We start from the raw sequence: 26,126 nt of genomic DNA on the forward strand, positions 1-26,126 counted from the left end.
AAATTTTAAATATAAATAACATAATTAATATTAAACTTTAAGAAAATACCATATTATTCCATAAAACTATTTTCGTAATGCATATATGATTAATTAGTGTATTTCTAAGTAAAAAATGATTCTTTATTTGTTTAATTTGTAAATACATTAAATTTGAACAAGAAAGTAAAAGAGGAAAATAAATATTGGTAAAAGAATTAACTTCTATCAATGATATCAAAATTCAGTGAATACATTCGATCCCATAAAAAAAATCGTAAGAAATAGATATCAAAACAACAACCATCTTCGGTTAAACAAGAATAGTAAGAAATAGATGCTTTTATGGACTGTTGAGAATTTTACGACAATTTTGCATAGGATCAAACAGTGCTGCGATCTATTTCGCAAAAAAAAAACTTCCGTTGACCCAAAACCCAAATTGCAAATTTGCCCACAATCCAATTTTTTTCCTGCACAACGTGTCTCACACTTCCAAGAACATTATCACACACTGAATATAATTTTTAAGTTTGGTTGCTTTGCTATTAGTATAAACTATAAGTCGCTGTATAAAAAAAAATAAAGGATCATGAAGAAGAAATGAACAACTTGCGTTTGGCAAAGTCAATAACCAACAAGCATTCACCAGTCGCTCTCTCATGAACATTATTTCTCAGCAGTTGAGGGAGGAAGAGCCAAACGCCCGTCACGCTCACAAACGCCATAACCGCTAGACCCGAAACAGCCCGGTGCGGTGGCGTCCACCGCAGAGTTCTCTTCACCACTATCTCTGAAGTAGTGGCAACACCTTGCAACACAAAGAAACAAGTTACCTCCCAAGTTGGAGGCAAACGGATTGCGTAAAAGTAGATCAACTCATGCATCAGTCCCGAGACAAGGAACGAGGCCATGACCCCGACCAACACAGCTATGTTTGCTCTGAAAAAGCGTGTGAAAAAACGCTGCACCGGAATGTGGACGGCTGAGCGTAGGACAGCTGAAACCATAAGGTTCCATCTGCGGCTCCAGAAGTCCTGTAGAGAGGTGGCTAGATAGGGCTCGTTGAAAACCGGCTCAATGTCACAGCCGAGAAGAGTAGATACAACTGCCCCGACAAACACCAGAACAAGTTCCGCCTCAAGGTAAATATGGAGACAATATAGAGCCAAAACAACAAACCGAGGCAAAACGTCCTTGTATCCATAGACATGTAACAAGACACCAAAGACCAAAACCTTGACAGCCAAAACCCATTTAGGCATAGGTTCATTCTTACGATTCGTGATCGCATTTGGAGATGCTTTTTGTCTGACTTTGATGGGGAAACAAGCAAAGCAGAAAAAACGGCAGAGATTTGAGGGAAGTGGACATAAAGGTCCTTGATCAAAAGCAAAGAGTAGAAGATTGAAATTTGCGAGCCATGAGAGGAAAAGAGTTGAACTGCCGCTAAAGTGCAAAGAAGAGATGAACAGAGGAAGAGCAAGAAACAGAATGCATACTGGGATAATGGAGAGGAGACGAAGAACACCTTTGGAGATTCTAGATGATATGATATAACAATAAGAGATGGAGATCAAGGCAAAGATCCATACCTTGCTTAAGTTTCTTAACTCTTCTTCCATTTCTTAGATCTGTCCTTTGCTAATTCTGGTGAAACCATCGGATTTTGACGTGGTCCATGATTGAAGCATCACCACAAGATGTGACATGATGTTTAAATACGTTTGGTAGCTTTCCTTTTTTATAATATTATTATTAAACAGCCGAAAGGGCCACACGCCAAGACATGAAAGTAAGGTAAATAGATAACACTCGCTCTATGGGTGTGCCAAAAGCACATAATCTTAAATATTTTTCTTAAATTTCTTCAAGATTCAGAGCCCTAGAATATTTTTACAGAATGCAATCTACTTATTTTAATATTTCCTAAACGAAAAATGATTTTGCAGCATATTGGTTCTACAATCACTTTTACAAAAAAAATATGACATAACTGCTAAAATTGATGATATGTACAATAACATTCAATGTTGATTTATATTTTTCGAATATTTTTTAAAATATGATAATAACTCATACATTTCATTTAATGTTGATTTAGAATTTTGGTAAACTTTTTAGAATAGGATAATAACTCAAATATGACTTTACAAATTATATTAATTTTTTATTAATTTTATGCAAGTTGATTTAATATGTTTAACCAAAAGAAATAAATAAAAAATCTGTCTGATATTATAATTTTAAATATATATACAGATATATTCTTAAATATAATTTAAAATAAACAAAATTATTTTTATCAAAATTTTATATCTAACTAAATTAAATTTATATTAAAATATTGGTAAGAAAATAATAAAATCTACAATATTAATAAAAAAATTTGAAATCTAATTTAATTTTTAAAATTATTATTACACATGGTGCAGAAAAATACCTAGTAAATCTAATAAATATATAACATTTTCTCTCGTCATTTGTTTTATTATGTTTTGAAATGCTAAAAAAGATTGGGGTTTTTGCCAAAACTAACCCACAACTTGATTTTAATTCCAAACATATACCCAAACTTGAATCAAATGCAAAACTAACCTAAAAGCCTAGTGAAATTACAGTTCAGCCCCTTGTGACCAAACAAAAAAACAGAAGCCATTTTTACGAATATAGCCCCAGTAAATCGTCTGAGTCGTCTGAGATGTTGGAAGTCGTCTGGACGACTGAAGTGTAAGTCGTCTGGACGACTGAAGTGTAAGTCGTCTGGTACCAGTTTATTTTAAAAATAATTTATAAATCTTGTAAAAAAATATTTTGATGCGTAAAAAATAAAAATCAAGTAATTATAAACAGTTTTAACTGATATAAATTAAGATATGATAAAATTGATTTGTTTTGAAGATAGATGAGTGGAAGTAGTGAATCATGAAATACTTTGGTTTAGGAGTTTGGCAAACATATGTTGTAGTATTGTATGTAGGGTTAGATTTTGGAAAACTAAAATGTTTTTTTCAAAAATTAGTTTTCACCTATATGTGTTTATTTATGTGTATAGTAAACACTTTTCAAGTTTGATTTGGTTTTATGAAGTGTTTAATTAGATAATTAAGTTTATGGGTTATGTTTAGGGTGTGGACGACTTATATTTCAGTCGTCTGTTGAATAATTTACCCTGACGACGTATAATTCAGTCGTCCAGACGACTTACTTGTAAGTCGTCTGGAAAGTCTTCTATTTTAGTTTACCGCTAAAAATATTTAATTTCCCGCTAAAAATATTAAACTCTTCTGGACGACTTACATGTAAGTCGTCTGTTTTAATTTCTTCACCAGACAACTGAAATGTAAGTCGTCCAGGAAGTCGTCTGAGTCAAAAATATTTAATCTAATTGGATTTTTTGTCTCCCTATATAAAGAAAAATTTACACATTCTCTCTCCTCCTCTCAAATGGCTGCAACAAAAATGTAATGTTCATCATTCTAAAACTCTCCAACCTCTCTCTAATCTCTTTGACTTGAAAACACCAAACTTTATATGAATTTTTCAGTTTTGTCTCATGTATTTCTTACTAATCTATCTCTTTTGCAGGTTTTTAATCAAATGGTACTCATCTTCCACTAATTTAGAGGTAGATCTATTAATTTTAGATATGTATTTTTGTGTGTTCTATAAATGTAGATTTATCTAATCTTCCACTCATTTTCTCTATTTTTAATTCATTTGAACGTTTTTGAATATGCAGATTTTTCAGATCTGGATTTGATGTGCAGGTTTTTCAGATCTGGAAGACTTCTGGGACGACTTACCTGTTAGTCGTCTGGAAGTCGTCTGGACTTCTTGGAAGTCTTCTGACAAAGTCGTCTGGACTTCCAGGAAGTCGTCTGGATTCGTCTGGACTTCCAGGAAGTCGTCTGGACTTCTAGGAAGTCGTCTGGACTTCTAGGAAGTCGTCTGGATTTTTCTGAGCGTTTTGGTAAGTTCTTATGTCTGATTTTTCTTCATTTGGTAACTTCTTGTTGTATAAAGTTCTTACTTTTTTCCCAAACTAAAACTCTCCAAACGCACTCTAATCTCTTTGACTTGAAAACACCAAACTTTATATGAATTTTTCAATTTTGTCTCATGTCTTTGTTACTAATCTATTTTTTTTTTTGCAGGTTTTTAATTATTTGGTACTCATCTTCCACTAATTTAAAGGTAGATCTATTATTTTTAGATATGTATTTTTGTGTGTTCTGTAAAGGTAGATTTATCTAATCTTCCACTCATTTTTTCTGTTTTTAAGCCATTTGAACGTTTTTGAATATGCAGGTTTTTCAGATCTGGATTTAATATGCAGGTTTTTCAGATCTGGAAGACTTCTGGGACGACTTACTTGTTAGTCGTCTGGAAGTCGTCTGGACTTCCTGTAAAGTCGTTTGGAAGTCGTCTGAACTTCCTAAAAGTCTTCTGGCAAAGTCGTCTGAACTTCCTGGAAGTCGTCTGGACTTCTTAGAAGTCGTCTGGACTTCTTAAAAGTTGTCTGGTCTTGTCTACTCAAGTGGAATCCAAGCTTGTCTTTGTAGATGAATGATCTATAATAGTTTTGTTTGTGGTCTGTTTTATGAATTGCATGTATACTCTTTTAGTTGTGAATTTTTTGTAAAATCAGTAATAATGTTTTCCAAGATGTATTAAATGTGCTAACAATGTGTTTACACATTTACAAATCAATGAAATAATAGACTTCAGTAGCCTTTTTCTTATCTTTGGATCTCTCATATGCAATAATAAACTCCAATGGCCTTTTTCTCATCTTAATAAACAAGAATGTTGGTAAGAGATGGAAACAAACAGTAGTAACTAGTCAAAGCATATCATATTTTTTATAAGTTTGCATTGAAAAACTTAGTCAAATTTAGTAAAACTAAGGGAGAGAACATATTTTGTAAATATGAGTTTTACATATCTTGAAGTTACTTATCACTCTTAAAAATACAAGTTATTCCAAAACTAACGTAGAAGACTTAAAAACTAGTGGAGAAGACGCGGACGACTTCAATCTAAGTTGTCTAGACGACTAAACTATATGTCGTCTGGTCAACGCAGAGGTTATTTTTGCAATTGACTTTGAAATCTGTTATTTCGGACGACTGAAAGTTAAGTCGTCTACTATTGTTTGGTTAAAAAAAAAATCCAAAAAAGCTAGACGACTTACATTTCAGTCGTCAGAGGTTAGTTTTGCATTTGACTGGATTATTTCAGAAGTTTGACTTTTTGGACGACTTACATTTCAGTCGTCTAGTGAAAATTAAAATATTAATATTTTTTAAAAGTAGACGACTTACAGTTAAGTCGTCATAGGTTAGTTTTGCAATTGAAAAAAAAAACTTCAAAATTTAATTATATACAGACGACTTATAATTCAGTCGTCCACGAGACGACTGAAATGTAAGTCGTCCAGGATTTACGAGGTTTGACCAGAATCTCGGAAAAAAATCCTGGACGACTTACAATTAAGTCGTCTGGTGGACGACTGAATTATAAGTCGTCTGTGTATAATTAAATCTTGAAGTTTTTTTTTTTTCAATTGCAAAACTAACCTATGACTACTTAATTGTAAGTCGTTTACTTTAAAAAAAATATTATTATTTTAATTTTCGAAGTCAAACTTCTGAAATTATCCAGTCAAATACAAAACTAACCTATGACGACTGAAATGTAAGTCGTCTAGGTTCTTTGGAATTTTTTTTGAAACCAAACAATAGTAGACGACTTAACTTTCAGTCGTCTCAGGTTACAGATTTCAAAGTCAATTTTAAAATAACCTCTGCGTTGACCAGACGACTTCCAGGTAAGTCGTCTACAGCCAGACGACTGAAAAGTAAGTCGTCTACAGCCAGACGACTTCCCAAGTAAGTCGTCTGACGAACAGATCTGGAAAAAAAACTCAATGTCATACCTTAAATTGGTGAGATAAGTTCCTTAGCATACATAAGGCTTCTCCAAGCACACAGAATCACAAACGGAAGTCACCCACCCATAATCGTTAGCTTCTATGACTCTATGAACCATAAAAAATTTAGAATCAAAATCTTGGGTTTTTTTAGCTCATTGTGGAGAGAAAGTGAGAGATATGTTGTGTTTAGTTCACAAGAATAGAAAAAGAAGAAGGGTAAATCGATTTTGGGAGCATTAAGAGCTTCAAATTGGTTGTTCATGGTGGTTGTGGTATTGATGACAATGACAATCTTGTAATTACTTGAAGATGATGAGGGTGAGAGAGTAAAAATGTCATTTTCGAAAAAAAAAATAAAAAAAAATTGATGGCATTTTCGTAAATTATATGAACTTGTGGGGTGAATAGGGCAAAACTAATTTTCAAAAAAAAAGAAGGTTAGTTTTGTGTTTGACTTTAAGTTGTAGGTCAATTTTGCAAAAATCCCAAAAAGATTTCACCAAATCTATTTGATATTATATTTGACGATTCGATGGTTTGTAGGACTTGAGGATAAGTGGTCGGACGAAAAGAGTGAACAAACCGAGTAAAGAGAAAAGAAAGAGGCTTTGTCAAAAGCATCGAAGAAGAAGCATAAATGGCATTTTTCTCAGTTTTCTTGTGGTCATTACATTTTCATATAGATATATCAAAGGTTTGTTATGTGCAGATATATGGAAACTGCATAAAAATCATAGGCTCTAACCAAGGTTCTAAAAATTGGTCTAGGCAGCGCCTAGGCCCCCGTCTAGGCGGTAACTCGGTTTTATCCGAAATGATTTTCCGAAAATCCGATTTATACCGATTTATATAATTCATATCGGTTTAAGTTGTCCTAAATCGGTTAAAATTGGGTAAAATAGATCTAAATTGGTCTAAATATGTTAAATTAAACAATAATATTAGTATAAATCCACAAAACTTTCTAATTTCTTTTGTTTTGTATATCTATTTTAATAATTCATCACAATAATTTTATAATTAAAAATTAAAAACAAAAATATCTCATATAAATATAAAAATTATATAAAATAAATAAATAATTCGTTAACGCATGGGCCTCGCCTAGACTCCGAATAATCCACCTAGGCGCTAGTCCTCTATAAAACGTCTAGTTACCACCTAACGATTTTTTAACATTGGCTCTAACCAAATACCAAATGACAAAAATCTCAGTTATTATAGACGTAATAAATCATTAAGTTATGCTAATTTTCTTAATTAAATCCCTAATTTACATTGACTTATTTAGAATTAGTTGCGTCGTATATATTTAACGGGATTAAATTATGTTTAAGATAATGTTAACCTAAAACATCAACGTCTTTGGGGAGATAGGGAAGTGCCGAGACAGGGTGAGGTTTGTGAAGGATAAGGCTCAGGAAGTGATAAAAGCGAACAAGAAAGTAAGAGAGCAGTCGGCCATTGGAGTACATGTTGAAAGGCAAATCATATGGTATAGACCGGAGAATGGATGGGTAAAGTTGAACACTGATGGAGCTTCTAGAGGGAATCCCGGTCTAGCTACGGCAGGTGGAGCTTTACGGGACGGACAGGGACGATGGATAGGGGGCTTTGCACTAAATATCGGTATCTGTTCAGCTCCATTGGCAGAGTTGTGGGGTGTATACTACGGCATGTGCATAGCATGGGATAAGGGTATTCGCAAGCTTGAGGTGGAGGTAGACTCGAAGAGTGTGGTGGGTTTTCTTAAGACAGGGATTCATGATTCTCATCCCCTGTCATTCCTAGTACGTTTGTGCTATGGCTTCGTATCAAGAGACTGGATAGTCAATATTTCGCATGTGTATAGGGAGGCTAATCGTCTAGCAGATGGATTAGCTAACTATGTGTTTTCTTTACAGTTTGGTTTACATTTCTTTGATTCTGTTCCGGAGCATGTTGCTCCTATTCTGTTGGAGGATTTGAACGAGGTTGCGAGGACTCGGCAAATTTGCCCGTAGTTTGTTTTGATTTATTAATAAAAGTAGGGGATCTTTTCCCCTGCATCCTACCAAAAAAAAATCAACGTTTTTTATAAAAATGGGAATCATCAAATTTAACAGTTTAACATTATTGATATTATATTAACAGATTTGGTGATACATCAGTATTTTGCATACTTTTCTGTATATGAATGCAACTTTTCTCTATGCATAAAGTTATGTTCCATTGCTGAACTGCTCAAGGGTTATTCTCAAGGGTGAATTTCAAGAGGTGTCTAGAACCTAGCACACGACTGACTAGGGACATTATCATGGGAACTCCTAATTAATGTAATAGTATATGAATGTTGACTAGTTTTTCACGATTCAAATCAAATCTTACGTTTTCAAAAGCACCCTTTAAGGACATCGTTCATACAAACGTATGCATGAGAAATCCCCTATATATTAATTGAGAAGCATTTGAAAAATTAGAACCTTAATTTTGTATTAATTAAAAAAAACCCCAAATCCTAGGTGGCACTCTAAATGCCTTCTAAATTCTATTCAAAGAATTCTAGAGCATCTAATATAAAGTATAGTTTAATCTAATGGTGTCACATTATTTTATAATTATATAACACTAGAGAACATTATATTAACCTAAAATATAGGAAGTGTGTATTCTTTCCTTAAATAAAAGCTACGGAATTACCTAATATGATTTACATATATATGGCAATTAATTATTATGAATAATGGCAATTAATTATTATGAATAATGAAGATTTGATAACAATTTTTGCATCATTCTTCATTTTTGTTTAAAGTTATATTATTAAAAAAAATTAAACAATCACATTAACCATATAATAAAAAAATTAGATTTTTTCTTATATGTTATATTTTTAATTTTTTAAAATGACTTTAAATTATAAAAATGAGGAAACCTTATATGTTATATATATATTTTTTAAATGACTTTAAAATACAAAAATGAGGACACCTTATATGTTATATTTTTCTTATATGTTAGAATTTTCTTATATGTTATATTTTGAATTTTTTTTAAAAGACTTTAAATTACAAAAATATAAGTTTACCTTAAATAAACGACTAAAAACATTAAAATGACATGTATCAATTCGATGGTTGATTTGAAAGCTTTCAAAACCATATGCAAGATAAAATTCAAAATAATTTAACTGTGGAAACAATACTGTTAACTTTTTTCAAAAATGTGTTCGATGAAAAAAATAAGGTTTTTATGTCATAATTTGTTTAATGTTCAGTAGAGAACATTATATTAACCTAAAATATAAGAAGTGTGTATTCTTTCCTTAAATAAAAGTTACCGAATTACCTAATATGATTTACATATATATGACAATTGATGATTTTGAATAATAAAGATTTGATAACAATTTTTGCATCCTTCTTCATTTTTGTTTAATTTTATATTTTTTTAAAAAATAAACAATCACATTAACCATATAATTAAAAAATTAGATGTTTTCTTATATGTTATATTTTGAATTTTTTTAAATGATTTTAAATTACAAAAATGAAGAAACCTTATATGTTATATATTTCTTTAAAACGACTTTAAAATACAAAAATGAGGACACCTTATATGTTATATTTTTCTTATATGTTATATTTTTCTTATATGTTATATTTTGAATTTTTTAAAACGACTTTAAATTACAAAAAAGTAAGTTTTTCTTAAGTATACCACTAAAAACATTGAAATGACATGTATCAGTTTGCTGGTTGATTTGAAAGTTTTCAAAACCATATGTAAGATAAAAGTCAAAATAATTCAAATATGAAAACAATACTGTTTACTTTTTCAAGAATGTGTTCGAGGGGAAAAATAAGGTTTTTATGTCATAATTTGTTTAATGTCCACTAGAGAACATTATATTAACCTAAAATATAAGATGTGTGTTTTCTTTCCCTAAATAAATGCTACTAAATTACCTAATATTATTTACATATATATGGAAATTAATGATTATGAATAATAAAGATTTGATAACAATTTTTGCATCCTTCTTCATTTTGTTTAATTTTATATTATTAAAAAAAATAAACAATCACATTAACCATATAATAAAAAAATTAGATTTTTTCTTATATGTTATATTTTGAATTTCTTAAAATGACTTTAAATTATAAAAATGAGGAAACCTTATATGTTATTTTTTTTTTAAACGAATTTAAAATACAAAAATGAGGACACCTTATATGTTATATTTTTCTTTTATGTTAGATTTTTTCTTATATGTTATATTTTGATTTTTTTTAAACGATTTTAAATTAATGTAAGTTTTCCGTAAGTATACGACTAAAAACATTAAAATGACATGTATCAATTCGATGGTTGATTTGAAAGTTTTCAAAACCATATAGAAGATAAAAGTCAAAATAATTCAACTGTGAAAACAATACTAAATAATTCAACTGTGAAAACAATACTGTTCACTTTTTTCAAGAATGTGTTCGATGAAAAAAATAAGGTTTTAAATCATAATTTGTTTAATGTCCAATCCGATCAACTCATGATGTATTAATTATACTTTTGTTCCATTATTTTTTATAAAAATTGATCTGATTCATTGGAAAGAAATTATATAATAACAACAATAAATATTTTATATATATAAATAAAATGATCAAATGTATAAAAGAAACTATCGATAATATATACTAATAAATTCACCCTGCGCAAGGCGCAGGTCTTATCCTAGTTAGTAGGAATGAGAGAGACAAATGCACTAGTCATGTGGAGAATGGCGGATCTAGGAAAAATTATAGTCACTAGATCGATTGTCCGCGCTACGCGCGGATTATGTCTTTTTAATTTATTCTCTATATATTTAAATTGTTTAGCAAAGTTTGAAAGACAGAAATTGAGTTTTAGAGAAGTAGAGATTTAAAAAAATACAATGATAAATTTGCTTAAAATGTAATTAAATCTATAATATTAATAAATTGAACTAAACTTGTGTATCTTAAATTTGAGATAGTAGATTCTGGTGAAATTGTATTGTAACTCTTTTATTATGTAAAGAAAAATAACTAATAAAAATGGTTGGGTGAGCTTATACATAAATTAAAAATAATATATAATTTGGTGGGACATGAATATATTTAGAATTTAAAGTTACGTCTGTTTGAGCTATGAAGCTCCTACTTTAAAGTTTGATTGTTTTTAATAGGACTAAGTTTACCTTTTATTTTTCAGTACCGTATACTCCATCCGTTCCTAAAAAATGTATGTTCTGGAAAAAAAATGTGTTTTAAAAAGATATATTTTTTACTTTTTCAATGTATGATTTTATGAAAAATTGTAAGTTTCAAAAAAATTAATGGTGTTTATTGAAATTCTATTGGCTTAAAGTTATGGAAAATTGTTATTCACAAAAAACATTGCATATTTAATGAGTTTTCTTAATATATGTGAAAAATCTAGAATATGCATTTTTTAAAAACAGAGGGAATAGTTTATAAAAATAAAAGCATTCAAAATAATTTGCTTTTAACATATATTACATTTTTTTAAACGAACAGGATATTTTAAATAATTTTGCTTTCATGAAAATGGTGTTTATGCTGAGGCGTGTCCATTTAAACAAATGGCCTCTTACTAACGGTGCTAATAAAACTGGTTAACAATGGTTTTAAAATGATTACACAAACCTTATAAGTATTGTTAAGTGGATTATTTGAAAATATTATTTCCTCATGCATATTATATTTATGACAAAATATTGATTCTTTTGACTGATATCAAATATAAAAACGCAGTAAAAACAGCGCATTGATAAAGCGATTATCATATTATTAAGTGCAGATACTAAAGATTTAAACAAAAAAAAGAACTGAAATCATAGATAAGATGGTGAACTTATCGGGGAAGAGAGACATAGTACTTTTTCGAGATAGAGAGCCTGAAATTATTTTAAAATAGTATCTTAGAGTTACACAATATATAACACTAAAATATAAATTATACATTTAAAACATTAGGTTTGCAGTCTTTTTTTTTTTTTGAACTTAGGTTTGCAGTCTTTCTCAGTATTTTTTTTATATTTAGTCTATAATTCTTCTTTATGTAATTGTCCAGCCAATATTAATAAATAAAGGGTTTGTTTAACGTTTTGCAACCATGATAATAACACCACAAAATGATTCAAACAATTATAAAAACTTAGGAGTAGAGGCTAGCTTAAAAGTAACGAATAATAAAGTTACTTTGATGTTTACAATTTACAGTTTTCAAGAGCGACATAGCATATTCAATACTCATTCTTAGTATTATTCACATATATTTTTTTTTTAGATTTAACTATTCATATACTCTCTCTCTGTTTTGTATTATACGTAATCTAACCATGGTTTCATTTTGATTGGACTTTTCAGAGAAAGAAGAGTAGATGAATTGTTTACCTTCAAGTGCTATGGGTTCATCGGAGGGTGTGTTATACATTCCTGACTTGTGCAGCGATTCTATAACCAACTCACTATAGATTAGGTATATCAGTATACGTATACGGAGTCTCTGGAGGATGGTCGTGAGAAGATGGTAGAGAGCGTCTGTTGGATTCGGCAAGAAGCTAGGTTTTTGGGACATTACTTATTTTAAAAGAAACATTTGTGAAGAATATTAACTTTCCTTTTCACACTAAGATTGATGTAAATTCGGGATTGTGTAATAATTTCATATAAATTTAAATTTAATGCTCCCGGACCAAAGTTCACAAATTAAATGACCAGAGCGATTTCTTTCAGATCATTACTATATTCAAACCAAAGCGATTTCTTTCGAAAGATTATAACGCTACCTATGGAAAGATCATAATGCAATAAGTAAAATGCTCATAAGGATAAGATAAAACCATATAATGGAAATTGTATTAAAAAAACTTAAACAGAAAATGTCAAAAGCCTGAAGTTTGTAATGAAAAGAACACAAAGGCATTAGGGAAACTTAAAAAAACACGACCTGAACTGCAGCAAGAAAATAAGCTGAAACCATATTAGCCACTCTTTGAACGCTTTGCTGCATCTGACTCAAGGGTCTCAGCGGCTTTCCTAGCCCTATCACCTGCAGTATCTCCTAAGCCTCCGGAAGAACCAGATTCCTCACCTACAACTGATGGAAGTGGAGCTTCTAGTGGGAGAATCTTGGTGACAGTTATGGACTGAATCTTGCCTTTCAGATTATGATCCGAAACTTTAACAATAAACTTGCGCGTCTGCCCTATTGTATCAAGCAAAGCCTGTGGAACCGGGACGCAGTGTTCAGCTCCTACTCCATCGTTAGCCTAACATCCAACCAAAATGTACGTGAGTTGAATTAATACATGATTCGGTGATGTTCTAACTACTTTCCCGTAACACAAATTTATTTCATATGTATAGACAGGTCTGAAATTACCTCAAAGTACTTAGCAACTAATTCCGCTGCATGTTTCCCAGTTAACTCCTTGCCAGCATCACCAAGAATGACAAACACTGCTTGCTCTTTCTTATCATACACAGAAAGCCTCGTGAGGTACCTACAACAAAAAAGATTAGATATCAACGCTGAAAAAACATAGATGAAACAAAGACTCAGCACTTACTGTGGCACTCCTGTGACTTCTCTCTTCCCACACTTCTTATTGTTGCAAATCATAGAAGTAGGCCCTTTGACAGCCTTGCTATTACATCCATCGCAGGAAATGTAATACCAAGCAGAACCCTGGACAACATCATCTATAGTTGCTATGCACTCAAACCAAGCAACCTTCATTGTAGAAAATTAAATAAACTTAATAAGTACCCAAGCATATGGAAACGAATATAAAAACAGAACAACTCTAGTACCTTAGAAGCTTCCTGCTTGATGTAAGTGAATAGCTCTTCAAGAGTCACTGTCTCAGGCTTAGTAACAACCTCAGCAGAAATCCTATTAGCAATATCAAAGTTGGAACTCAACCTGAAAAAAGAGAGGAGTCCAAAATATGTTAGAATGACGTACGAAATGTAAAAAAACAACATTCACATGACAAATAACTGAATACAGAGGTGCATACCATTCAAGATAATCCTTGGTAGGCTGAACATCGGAATCCATAAACACACGTGATGATGGCATAGAAGTGATAGCAAGGGTTCCTGCTAATAGCAAATGAACCGATGTGATTATCCATAACATACATTGCCACTGCCTCATCTAACAATAAAAGAATAACCTAATACAGTTCCAAATAAGCTATCTATATGAGTATGATGTCTAGTAGAGAAATGCTAACCTCCAAGATGTTTAGGGTTCACAGTGGTGACCAAAAGAACGCTTGGGATGCTTCCATACGACTTGAATTTCTGGCAGAAGTCGGCTGCAACCTTGTCCCACAGATAAAGCTTCATCACCGGTTCACTTCATAAAAAAAAAATTGTGTTAAAATTAACAGACAAAACAATGAAAACGATTAGCAGAAGACAAACTTACTCATGTGTCTGAACATGAACACATAGATGCCGCTTCTCTGCTATGGCATCTTCGTCAAGCACCATATGGTCCGTGATAGTCTGTCCATTCACCAGCTTCATGTGACCAAGGTAATCTGAGATATAAAAATTTAAACTCGCAGACATCAACCATCAACTATAAAAATATACCAAACGTGTATATAAGAGGTTCATCTATTGTTCAAATAGAACATTTACTCTAAATAGGTAGACATATCTTACCATAAAGATCACCCTTGGAGTCACAGTTGGCCTTAAACTCCTCGTAGCTGTGGAACCTGAACCTATCTTCTGGAATTAGAACCGGAGGGTTCTCAAGCACGGACAAAGAAGAATTCCAAGTGAATGAGACGGTGGCGACATGATCAGCAACCCGATACTGATCTTTGCTTCTGGATCCGAAGAAGTTGATCAGTTTAAACACAGAACCAGCTATCAAATCAAATGTTCCGACACGGCTGGCTGGAACAAAACCTTGAATAACAGTACCCTGAGAATAAAATTAAATCATTGATTAATATAAGACTATCTCAATCAAGAAATTCGAAAGCAAGAGGAAAAATCTAAAATTCCATACTCTCACAACCGAGCAATATTAAAGCAAGAGGAAGAAATTAAAAAAATAAAATAGACAAACCTCTTCGTCGATAAGGAGCATCTCTTGTCCAATTAAGGCTTTTGTATTTGGATTGCGAGCCTCCCAGAAGTGAATCAAACGAAACATCAACTCGGCTTCGCGCGGGCCGTGAGAAATATCTCTGAACAACATCACTTGGTCGCCATGCGCGGAGGAGAGAGCGGTAACAGCGGTTGGGTACATCGGATTGGCAGATGAAATGGCAGCCTTCTTGTTAAGTTTCTTCGCAATCGCGGAAGAAGCGGTGGACTTCTCGTTTGGCTTCACAGACGCAGAAGAGTCGATGGTCACAGAGGAAGCAATGGACTTCCCGTTTGGTTTTGCAGACGGAGAGGAGTCGACGTTCTTCTCGTTGGTCTTACGGTCAGTGGAGATCGGAGATTTGCCAGTGTTTTCCATCGCGATGACTGTCTGAGAGAATCTTATGAACTTTGATAGAGTAATAAGCCAAGAAATCAGATCTATAAATAGGAAAATAAAGAGGAAGGTGAAGAGAATCCATTGAATGTGTTAAACCAAGGTTTGATTACAGGATTTAGTGGTGAAGTTACTCAAGAAAACGGATTTAGAGAAGAGAGAGATGGAAGATCAGGAAGACGAAAGGAGGGTGAAGAACAAAATTAGGGTTACGACAAAGACAAAAAGAACATGTTGCGTAATACGTTGGTCTTTCATCTCCAGAACGTGGGCTCAAAAACATTCATACCATACAGGCCAGAAACATCGAAGCCCAAACCAAAAGTCAAAACAAAGTTAACTCGACGGTGACGTGGCTGTTTGCTGCATTACTATTGGTCGTTTATTCTATCCGACGTGGAGGGCTTCATAGGGCTTTATATTGTGCTTTTAGTATAGTTTTGATTATGATAGCTAAAAGAAGTAAGTATCCATAGATTTAGCAGATGAGGACATAAAAAAAAGGAAACAAAATTATTAAGAGAGACGAAAACAAACATACTATAAATCCCTTATATACTAAATCACAAGTCACATGACCAATCAAATTCTGCCACATCATTTGTGTTAAAAAAAATTTTAATCAATTTAAACAAGATAATAATAGAGGGGGAAAAAATATTGTCGCAAAATCCCACTACGGCACCCATGATCATCATTCGTCCACATTTTTATTTTTTTTTAATATTCCCACATCTCTAAAGTTTGAAGACAAACGACATCAAAACTCCCAATGAAAGTAGAATATGAAAGGTTAATACTCCTTCAATTTCAATACCCTAATTGAAAAGGTCATGAGCCAATGTTCTATTTACCGAGTAAACGGATCTCAGCAATACAAATTCCCCAGTTATAAAAAAAAAAAAAAAAAAAATTCCCCAGTTATGTTATCTTACTCCTCTGTAAGATTTTGTTGTTTCTTTAGGGCTAAGATGGTTCAAGAAAGAGTGGGTATGATCCGGATTAAAAGAGAAAGAAAGGAGGAGGAAAAAAAACGGAGATGTGTACACGGTACAATAGCTAATAAGAGAAATGAATTTTGATAATAAGGTAAAAGGGCTTTCATAATTTTAATGTTTTGGATATTCAGTTAGAAAATTTGGTTTGTGTAGGAACTTCAAGTGTTGAAAAGATGCAAAATCGATGATGCCATGGAAACTTTGATCAAATTCTAAGGCAAATTAACAGAGGTATTTCCAGTTTCTCGAGAAATTGGTTCACAGTCTGCAATACATAATTTATTTATATTAGATGTTTGATGCATCTATAGATCACAACGAACAATAATTTAGTTTTCAACTCTACTGCATTCTCTTGACTCTTGACTGCAGGGAATATATAGTAGGCACTCAAACAATCAAATTCTTCAGTGCTTTCATTCTCTAAGGTAACATTTTAAAAGATTCTTTCTCGAAAATATATATCTAATAATGGTTGGAAAATACTATGAAATTGGAGTTAAACTAATTATAGTTTGTCCGAAGTCAAAAAGAAAATGTATACTCATCTCCTTCTGGTAAATCAAAGTTATTTTACATGCAATTAGAGTCTTTTTTTTCTTGGTCAAAGCAATTAGAGTTATTTATAATTGAAATTTGGTTTTCTTTGCAAGCAATTTTTTTTCCATGCAATATATGATTCATTGGATTTATAGATAGTATAAATTAAATATATATAATTTAATGTTGTAATACTATACCTCCATATGTTAATTATTTAAATATTTGTCGATGTTAACTTTTAAAATTATAAAGATTTTTTTTAAATAACAAAAATTATATTATCGAACAATGATTTATATTTACTACCTTAAACCAATGAAAACAATTTTAAACTATATAGTTTATTTTAAACATTAAACAAAAACTTAATAATGTTTAGTTATTTACTCGATAATATAAATCTATATGAAGGGAAAAGTTTAATTTTTTAAAAACTTTCTAAATTTGTGAAATGTTACAATATCTTTGAATATGATAATAAAAAAAAAGTATTTTACTAATTTTTATATATATATTTACTATTTTAATAATAAAATAATAATCCTAAAATATATATATAGAAGAAGATACAAATACATGTGAAAGTTTGAAACAATCTATTCAATGGAAAAAATATACCGTAAACTTATTTTGTTTTAAAAATTGATAGACACATATATATTATAATATATACCAATTTAGAATTGAAAACAAAATGTTTATATAAAAATAAATGAAAACAAAAACCTGCGCGGTTGCGCGGGTCAAGAATGTTTTCAATGACTTGCCATTCGAGAATGTTTAATATAATTAAAAAATTAATTAGAAAGTTAAAAGGTTTATTTTAGTAAATGAAATGTACATTTATATTTTAATAATTACGAAATTAATTACATATTTAAAGGTTTTGTTTAAGTGAAAAATGAAATATACTTTTATATTATAAATAAAACGAAAATGATTAAATATTTAAAATGTTTGCTTTAATGAAAAATATAATATATATTTATATTGTAAATACAAAGATATGAAAATATTTTATTCAGATTTTATTCAGAGAAAATATGGGAATATTTATTTAATTTTTTTATAATAGTTAAATTAATTCAAATATGTATGCAAAATTGTATTTAAGTAATTTTCTAAGGGATGATCCGACTTAAAAAAATCACACATAAAATGAGGTTGTAACTTCTATTTTAATAGAATAGATTCTAATTTTCGTAGGTACAACGAAGACAGATGTAATTCCAACAACAAAATGTCATGATGATATGAAAATGTCATTACCCTAAAAAAAAATCCCATGTGTAAGCGAGTTGAAGTGATTTGGCTTACATGAAATTTGAGAACGAAAAAAAGAGATGCATCAACGAATGTGGCCATACTGAGAGTTATAGAGCAGTATGAGCTTCAAGCCTTTTGCTGCTGTTGCACCAATCTCTCCTCTTCTTCCTCCATTGAACGTTAGCTTTCGGTTGTCGTACCTTTCTCTCAACACAGTATCGTCTTCATGACTCCAAGTCCTTCCTCTCGGCAAACTCTCTGGCCACATAAACCTCTCCGAGTACGGATTCTTCAGACTCTCGTAGAACTCGTGTGCCGTCTCGCACATTACACCCTGAATCCAAAACCAAATTGTTCTTATTACACAAAATTGCTTTGCTATAAAAATAATTAATATAGATCAATAAAATCACCTCTGCCATGGCTTTGATCTTGAGAGTTACATCGTTGCTAAGAAGAACGAGTTGTACATCTCTGTTACGGTTTCTGTGAAGAAGTGCACATTCGAGAACTTGATCTTCTGATGTAGGAGAATCGATCTCCGGTGCATAACTATTCCAGTCAAGTGAAAACGGAAATGAATATCCATTTGACTGAGAAGTGACTGGTGGTGTTGGTGCAGTTGCTTTAGTTTCCTCTGATGGGCTTTGGAGTTGAATCCACCATTTGGTACTAACTTTACACTCTTCGATCCAATCCAGAGCTGAGGAAGCCATCTCTGCTGTTCTACTAAACAGAAGACAGCGACCGCGCTTCATCTCATTTAGTTCCCTTAACACTGAACAAATAGTAGAAATATTGTCAAGAAGTCACTGATTCATATGAGAAATATAAATTTGAATGATTAAAGAAAATTCAGCCTCAGAGGCATGTTTGTTATCCTAAGACTACTAGAACTTATGTTTTCACGTAGACAATTATACTCGGTTCATCTTCCATATGCATTTGCAGCCTTGTCGTTTAGAAATGTAAATGGTTTTATGGTTTGTCTTTAGGCGCTAAGTGAAGACGGAAATTATTATCAGTGTGTGAAAATACACAGAGGGTTTAAGATTTTTACCTGTTCTTGGTACGACTATATGTGTCCCCTTGAGACCTTGGAGTAGGTGCAATGGTTTCCTAGATTCCTTGTTGAGGAGGGAAGAAGTGTCCAACACAATGGTCCATTTCATCTTGTTCTTACCATCAGAAAGGTTCTAAAACACACAGGGAACTTATGGTTAGGATAAGGACTAACAAAGAATCGAAGACAATCAAATTGATAATGACTTACAGAAGACGAACGAAGCCCCCAAGAAATGTTGGTTCGTGCTGCTGCAGTAGAAGAAGCCTCGGTGTATGATTGGCTCTGCGATGAAGATTTGTCAAGCAGATGTTGAAAAGGTGCTCGTTCAGCTTTCTTCTTTTGTGCCATAGGCTCATGAGCTACCTTTGAGTTGCTGCTCATGCAGTGAGCATCTTGTTTCTGTTCGACCATCAGGTTTTCTTCCACATGAGTATCAAAGAATGGTTTACGTATTGCCTTAGAGGAGGAACCTTTAGTATCCTTAATCTCACCAACTTCTCGCAAGCGTTTTAGCATATGAGAGTTTGGGGTCAGATTCTCCTTGTCAGGAGTAAAGATCTCTGGTTCTAGTTTTCTCTGCAACTGGGCTTTTGGTTTCCCAATCTGTTTTTGCTTTCCTTCACTCTTGTTGGTCCGGACCTGTAGAACAGAAGCAGCTTTCCCCCTCCTAGACCAAATATTGTTTGTGCTCGAGGAGCTTCTAGAGCTATCCATCTCAGACAGTACATCATATCTAACAGCGAGTGTTTGGGGACTCTGGTTTTCTTGGCTTCCAGTATAATCAGAAGGCAGTTTTTGAGTAGGTTTTGTAGCCTCCTTATCAGCATATCCTTCTCCCTCTATTTCGCTTAGGCTGTAAGATTCTTCAGATTTCCCAGAGCCAAATGAGATTTCTGTTTTGGATTCCTGATTTGGTGTCAACAAGAAACGTTGTGCACCACTCTGTTTTTGTTCCTCGGGATGGCTCGAGCTTCTCCCATCATCAAATATTTGTTCAGTCTCTCTGCTCATTGCTGATATTTTGTTCTGATTTCCTGCGAGGTTCACTTCACTCAAGATCTCAGATGGATCCCCGAGTTCACTCTCAGGAAGTAGCTGCCTACTCGACCATAGACTTTGGATATCTTCCGTCTTGCCAGCGAACAAACAATCAGATACTATACTGACTTCGCTTGAACTGATCCTGGTTTCTCTGTTGCTCTTTTTCTGTAGGTTCTGACTATCGGCCTCTATGGCTACTTCAGAGTCTAAGAGGCCTCGGGCATCTCCTACTAACTTTGGCTCAATTTGAGGACAGGAAGATACTTCAATAACTGGCCTAAAGACCTCAGTAACTCCATTCTCTTGGTGACTCTGAACGTCAGCTTTAGTTAGTGGTTCGGTAGATGCTTCCTCTATTTTCTCTGTCACAAAACCTATTTCTTCGCTGACTTCTTGACGAGGGCTCATAATCTCAACCTCTGCAGACAGTTCAAATGCAGAACAACCCGGGGATTCAAGTAATGGAACAAAAGCAGATTTACCGCTCCTAGAGCTATTCATCTGAGACAGTGCATCATCGCTTATGCCATCTTCAGTTAAAATTTCTATCAGTCGGTCAGATTGAGAAGAGGAACTGGGAGATACCTCAATTTCTCCATTGTCTACGTGAATCTGATTTTCAGCCTCAGTTAGTGGTTCAGCATATACTTCCATTACTTGCTTGGTGTCACACTCATTTTCTCCACAGACTTCTTGACAAAGGCTCAAAGTCTCAACCTCTGCAGCCAATTCAAAAGAAGCACAACCTGAGTCTTCAAAGACACCATCAATCTGTGCCTTTCTTAGGAACTGGGAGCTGCAGCTACTTGGATATTCTGTGTTGGCTTCTATAATATCCACGGTCAATTCTGCTGAAGCCTGGACAACATCTGTGAGCTGTAGCTCTTCTGTCTCAGTGGAATCTCGTGGGAGAGGAAGCGGTGAAGTCTCCTTTGCAGCTAGATATGGATCATCCTCCCCATTAGGGACTGAAGACTCTATCATATCTGGCATCACATCCAGAAGCAGACCACCGTCTCCTCTGACATCCCATTCATCAGCCTCTGCAGGAACTTCAAGCTCAGAACAAGCTAAGGCCTCCGGGTAGCTATCACTCTGCGGCTTACTTGAGCCACAGCTGGTAATTGGCATTTCTGCTGCGGCTTCTTCAACATCCAACTCCCCCTTTGACGAAGTCTGCAAATCTTCACTGGATTGTAGTTTTTCTGTATTGACAGAATCTCTAGGTAGTGACGACAAAACGCTTGGAGGTGCAGCTGGCAACAAAACTTCCCTTGTTGTATCCTCATCATCCTCACTAGGGACTGATGAACCACTTCCTTCAGACGTCACATATAAATGTCCATCTCCATCATCACCTGAATCCGCTAGTGACTGCAATAAAAGCAAGATTACACATCTAGGCAAAGAAAGTAACTGGAGCCAAGCAAGATAAGGAAAAACAGATAAACAAACAATAAGTTTCAGTGCAGTTAAGGGCTTAGCAAAAGCTAGAGGGAAGAAAACATATGAGAGAAGGCCGAACCTGAAGTGCAACCATTTGATTTTCTCCACAGACTTCTTGACAAAGGCTCAAAGTCTCAGCCTCTGCAGCCAATTCAAAAGAAGCACAACCTGAGTCTTCAAAGACACCATCAATCTGTGCCTTTCTTAGGGAGCTGCAGCTACTTGAATTTTCTGTGTTGGCTTCTATAACATCTGTGAGCTGTAGATCTTCTGTCTCAGTGGAATCTCGTGGGAGAGGAAGCGATGAAGTCTCCTTTGCAGCTAGACATGGATCCTCCTCCCCATTAGGGACTGATGACTCTATCATCTCTGACATCACATCCAGAAGCAGACCACCGTCTCCTCTGACACCCCATTCATTAGCTTCTGCAGGAACTTTAGGTTCATAACAAGCTAAGGCCTCCGGGTAGCTACTGCTAATTGGCATTTCTGCTGCGGCTTCTTCAGCATCCAACTCCAACTTTGATGAAGTCTGCAAATCTTCATTGGATTGTAGCTTTTCTGTATTGACAGAATCTCTAGGAGGTGCAACTGGCAACAAAACTTCCCTTGTTGTATCCTCATCCTCACTAGGGACTACTGATGAACCACTTCCTTCAGACGTCACATCCAAAAGTCCATCTCCATCATCACCTGACTGCAAAAAAAAAAAGCAAGATTACACATCCAGGCAAAGAAAGTAACATGAGCCAAGCAAGATAAGAAAAAAACAGATACAGTTTCAGTGCAGTTATGAGAGAAGGTCTAACGAACCTGATGTGCAACCACTAGATTTTCTGCTTCAAGCTCTTCATCTTGTTCCATCGGTATAGATGGTGGAACAAATGGATTATCGGAATCATACGCACGGCTCAGTGGAATCCAATGTAACCTATAGATCCTAGTCGAACCCCCAATCCTAATAACATCACCTTCCTTCACCTCAACACACGCATCTGGCTCAACTTTCTGATCCGCAACCCATGTCCCATGCACTAAATCGAAAAATTCAAATCAAATCCAATCCAATCAACAACAAGAAACGCATACACCGAGAGCCAAATCGACGAGGAAACAGTTTAATTTAAGAAATCGAAGAGATGGTTGGTACCAGAGGAGAGATCCGTGACGAAGAGCTTCTGACGAGAGGGGAGAGAGCGGATCTGCAAGTGGAATCTGCTGATGCTAGGATGCGTCAGGAGAATATCGCAGTCCGGATGCCGGCCGACGAGCAGAATCTCCTCTGCCTCCGGCGAAGAGAAATCGGGACTACTGTTGTTGACGACGAATATGTTTTTGAGAATCGCGCCGTTTTTTAGCACAGTGAAGACGGGGATCGTCTTCTCCGGGGCTCGTTGGTTCTCCATCGCCTCCTCTTCCTCGACCTCCTTCAATAGTGTTTTTTCAGATCTCGTAACTCTCTTGGCGATTTGTACGAGTTTTGATTTTGAAAATGAGGGTTAGCCGTTGAAGAAAGTGCCGAGAATCGACGACCTATATGTTATTGTTATGTAACGGCTGTTATTATTTCAAATTTGTTAAACCGACTATCTAAATCCTTAGCTTAATCGACGGTTAAGCCGGGTTAGATTCTCTTTCGAATTCAGTTCCGTATCCGGTCAGGGTTATCTTTCCATTTCGGTCTCAAAACTAAACCGAAGTAGAATTTTATGGCTTGGTTATGTTTTGTTTGATTCGAACCATTTCAAAACGAAATACATAAATAGAAAACCACTGGTTGCAAAGTAAGAGAGTATACATAAATGTGAGAAAAATCATGTGTTAAGAGAGATAGAGAGATCTTCCACGTTAAGAATATAAACATGCTTATATAACACCACATTTCATTGTTCTCAAGTTAAACACGAAAAAAATCCTAATTTTTTTCAATTTATATCAGTCATGGTTCTAATTCGTGCTAAAAATTTATGCACTGCTAATAAAATCTGATTCATAAGAAAAGTCGATTTTTTTGTGTATTAACGCAGAGAAGAAAGGAAAAGACTACAGACTAAAAAACAAACAAAGATTATCATTGTAGTGATCAAAAGTGGTCATGTCCTGACTCTTGACCAGAGAACAGATAGGAAGGCTCTGTGCGGGTCAAAGTAATTCTGAGTTGAGAAGCTCTTCCAGTTTTTTTCGCAAGACTCGGTTGAGACTCTTTGCAAAGTATATACTCCACCCACTGCAATTGTTTTGGTCAACATGATCATTACCATTTACATATGCAACTAGTTGATGTGCGGACTAATATATAACTAATATTTATTTATAATAAAAACTATTAAATTAGATGTAAATTTAGATTAATATTATAATTATGAAACTTCAATATTCATATTGGTAATCAATAGCAATAGAATATCTCTCCCTAGTTCTCATCTATTTTAATAACAACTAGAGTTTATCTCGTACGTCCATGCATTGTTAACTTTTATTCTTTATAAATTATTTAATGGCATTTCTAAACACATAAGTTGTTGGATATTTTAAGTTCTTACAAACCTATCCAGACCGGAAGGATCCGAGTCCGAGCTCCTTCCGAAAATTTATAATATCCGAACAAAGTTTAATTTTAAATCCAAAAATCCGATAACCAACAAAACTATTTGTACCCGAATGGGTACTTGGATGTCCATGTTTAACTAATTCTGTACACCAATAAAGAAGAATTATAAACCGGTTGAATTATTTTCATGAATGAATCAATTTTATTCAAAATTGTGAAATTATTTTTGTAAACACGTAAAATAAATGTTATCAAATTATTATTGTAAATATAATTAATGAAGTATTAGGAAAATGAAAGTAAATGTAAAATATGTAATAAAAACACTTAAAATAGGTAAGTTCTAATTTTTACTCTGTAATAAATGAATTCAAATTAATTTGCTCTAGACTTAAACAGACGGACTAATACAATTACGGCCGGATATAACATTAGCTCTTTATAATATGATTATAATATAGTTTATGTACAATTTGTCTAAATTTATGAACGTGCAGCAAAAAAAAAAAATGAAGCACATTTTTTTTTTGTTATTTTGTTCATCGCAGAAGATAAGTAATGGAGAATCTCTAAAGTAGTTTTGTTTTTGTTATTCTGTGTTGTTGTGTTGTGATAAGCAAATTAAAATATTTTTTATATTGTAAACAAAAATATAAAGAAAACCATGTCAATAGAAAATATGTATAATATACGGTTTGTCCATTATTAATGTTGGTTAACTCGCATTGAAGTTTCAACTGAGCCGAACCGAAGTCAATCACATCCATTCGGTATTTTATGGTTAGAATGGAGAAACAATCTAAGGTTAATGTGATACACAAATATAGCATAAAGGGAATTTAGATAAGAGTAATTAAGTTTTTTGGTTAATAAAGAAATAAATAATACAGAAAATTTTATCACCAAATGTTTTTTCCTGCTACACAATTCTTTAGAAATTAAATTAGGAAATTTATTTTTGAAAATTAAGAAAAAACTTTGACAGCAAGGAATGAATTTTCTAATTGTTTTTCGTTGTTTAGGAGAACGCTAATAATGGCCTTTCATAGTAGTTAATGGTATGTATCACGTTAAATTAGCTTTCATCGCTAAGTTAGTAAACAAAAATATCCAAATGTATTGAGTTCCTCATAAATTCTAAGTTTTGATCAACAATTCTAATTAGAATTGTTTTCGGCCCAAAACATATAGATGATTATATAAACAATCCAAAACTGTATATATATAAAACTTGGATCATATATAGATATTAAATTTTCAATACCATATATTTTATATTTCAATTATATAATTCACCATGCGCAAAACGCATGTCTTATTTTAATAAGAAGAATTAAAAATGAGTTGGGATAAATTTACCTCTAAATATTATTATGGAGGTAAATATATAGATGTGTTGGAAATTCCCTTAGCATTGATGTTACATTTGACTACCATTTAAGTTTACCTCTCACTGAATACAAGTTCACAAACCAGAAACCAAACAGCTATATGACTTTTTTTCGTTCTCGCTATAGTTTTAAAATATACAATATGAGTTGTAGTGAAAAATGCAAGCCAAAATACAAAGACAAAAAGAAGTTTTTTAGGATGATACAAAAAAAAGTTTTTATCGTAAATATAGTACACATGGATAAAAATGACTAAAATGTTTTAAGAGATAAATATACGTTTATATCCTTAGATTAACTAATTTAAACTTACAGCTTAGATTTAAAGTATAAGGATCAAAATGACTAACATGTTTCATTAAAAAGG

The 26,126-nt window shown here is 33.3% G+C and overlaps 3 protein-coding genes and 1 long non-coding RNA gene across 5 annotated transcripts; 1 reads left to right on the plus strand and 3 right to left on the minus strand.

The window, feature by feature from the left end:
- Positions 1–287: 287 nt before the first annotated feature.
- Positions 288–1,665, minus strand: LOC103837170 (probable long-chain-alcohol O-fatty-acyltransferase 1). Its single transcript, XM_009113498.3, has one exon. The coding sequence runs from the start codon at positions 1,602–1,604 to the stop codon at positions 570–572; it is 1,035 nt and encodes a 344-aa protein (XP_009111746.1). The 5' UTR covers positions 1,605–1,665; the 3' UTR covers positions 288–569.
- A 7,863-nt stretch (positions 1,666–9,528) lies between these two features.
- Positions 9,529–15,499, minus strand: LOC103846115. The gene is made up of 9 exons (XM_009123029.3): positions 15,041–15,499; positions 14,626–14,893; positions 14,384–14,498; positions 14,187–14,311; positions 13,968–14,049; positions 13,759–13,870; positions 13,515–13,678; positions 13,328–13,448; positions 9,529–13,214 (listed from the first exon to the last, which is right to left on the minus strand). The coding sequence occupies exons 1-9, from the start codon at positions 15,437–15,439 to the stop codon at positions 12,927–12,929; spliced, it is 1,674 nt and encodes a 557-aa protein (XP_009121277.1). The 5' UTR covers positions 15,440–15,499; the 3' UTR covers positions 9,529–12,926.
- Positions 15,500–16,027: 528 nt separating this feature from the next.
- LOC103844980 lies at positions 16,028–17,319 on the plus strand. 2 transcript variants are annotated; one of them, XR_628420.3, is made up of 4 exons: positions 16,028–16,249; positions 16,422–16,546; positions 16,609–16,686; positions 16,828–17,319. It is a non-coding gene; the product is annotated as an uncharacterized LOC103844980 (long non-coding RNA). The 2 variants fall into 2 exon arrangements; XR_628421.3 differs by having other exon boundaries at positions 16,422–16,507; positions 16,828–17,318.
- Positions 17,320–18,157: 838 nt separating this feature from the next.
- LOC103846116 (FHA domain-containing protein PS1) lies at positions 18,158–23,463 on the minus strand. The gene is made up of 7 exons (XM_009123030.3): positions 22,968–23,463; positions 22,631–22,851; positions 21,897–22,514; positions 19,538–21,745; positions 19,325–19,460; positions 18,678–19,042; positions 18,158–18,598 (listed from the first exon to the last, which is right to left on the minus strand). Exons 1-7 carry the CDS (start codon positions 23,221–23,223, stop codon positions 18,347–18,349), a joined length of 4,056 nt encoding a protein of 1,351 aa, XP_009121278.3. The 5' UTR covers positions 23,224–23,463; the 3' UTR covers positions 18,158–18,346.
- Between the last annotated feature and the right edge of the window lie 2,663 nt (positions 23,464–26,126).

This window comes from Brassica rapa, chromosome A10 (genome assembly GCF_000309985.2).
Source record: "Brassica rapa cultivar Chiifu-401-42 chromosome A10, CAAS_Brap_v3.01, whole genome shotgun sequence".
In the NCBI taxonomy this organism is placed as follows: Eukaryota; Viridiplantae; Streptophyta; class Magnoliopsida; order Brassicales; family Brassicaceae; genus Brassica; species Brassica rapa.

Coding starts and splice junctions, on each gene's coding strand:
- LOC103837170 (XM_009113498.3), bottom strand. CDS start 1,604: ATGGAAGAAGAGTTAAGAAACTTAAGCAAGGTATGGATCTTTGCCTTG.
- LOC103846115 (XM_009123029.3), bottom strand. CDS start 15,439: ATGGAAAACACTGGCAAATCTCCGATCTCCACTGACCGTAAGACCAAC. Junction 14,312..14,383: donor GTTCATGTTCAGACACATGA/GTAAGTTTGTCT, acceptor TTTTTTATGAAG/TGAACCGGTGATGAAGCTTT. Junction 13,871..13,967: donor ACCAAGGATTATCTTGAATG/GTATGCACCTCT, acceptor CTCTTTTTTCAG/GTTGAGTTCCAACTTTGATA.
- LOC103846116 (XM_009123030.3), bottom strand. CDS start 23,223: ATGGAGAACCAACGAGCCCCGGAGAAGACGATCCCCGTCTTCACTGTG. Junction 22,515..22,630: donor ATCTAGTGGTTGCACATCAG/GTTCGTTAGACC, acceptor TTTTTTTTGCAG/TCAGGTGATGATGGAGATGG. Junction 21,746..21,896: donor ATCAAATGGTTGCACTTCAG/GTTCGGCCTTCT, acceptor CTTTTATTGCAG/TCACTAGCGGATTCAGGTGA.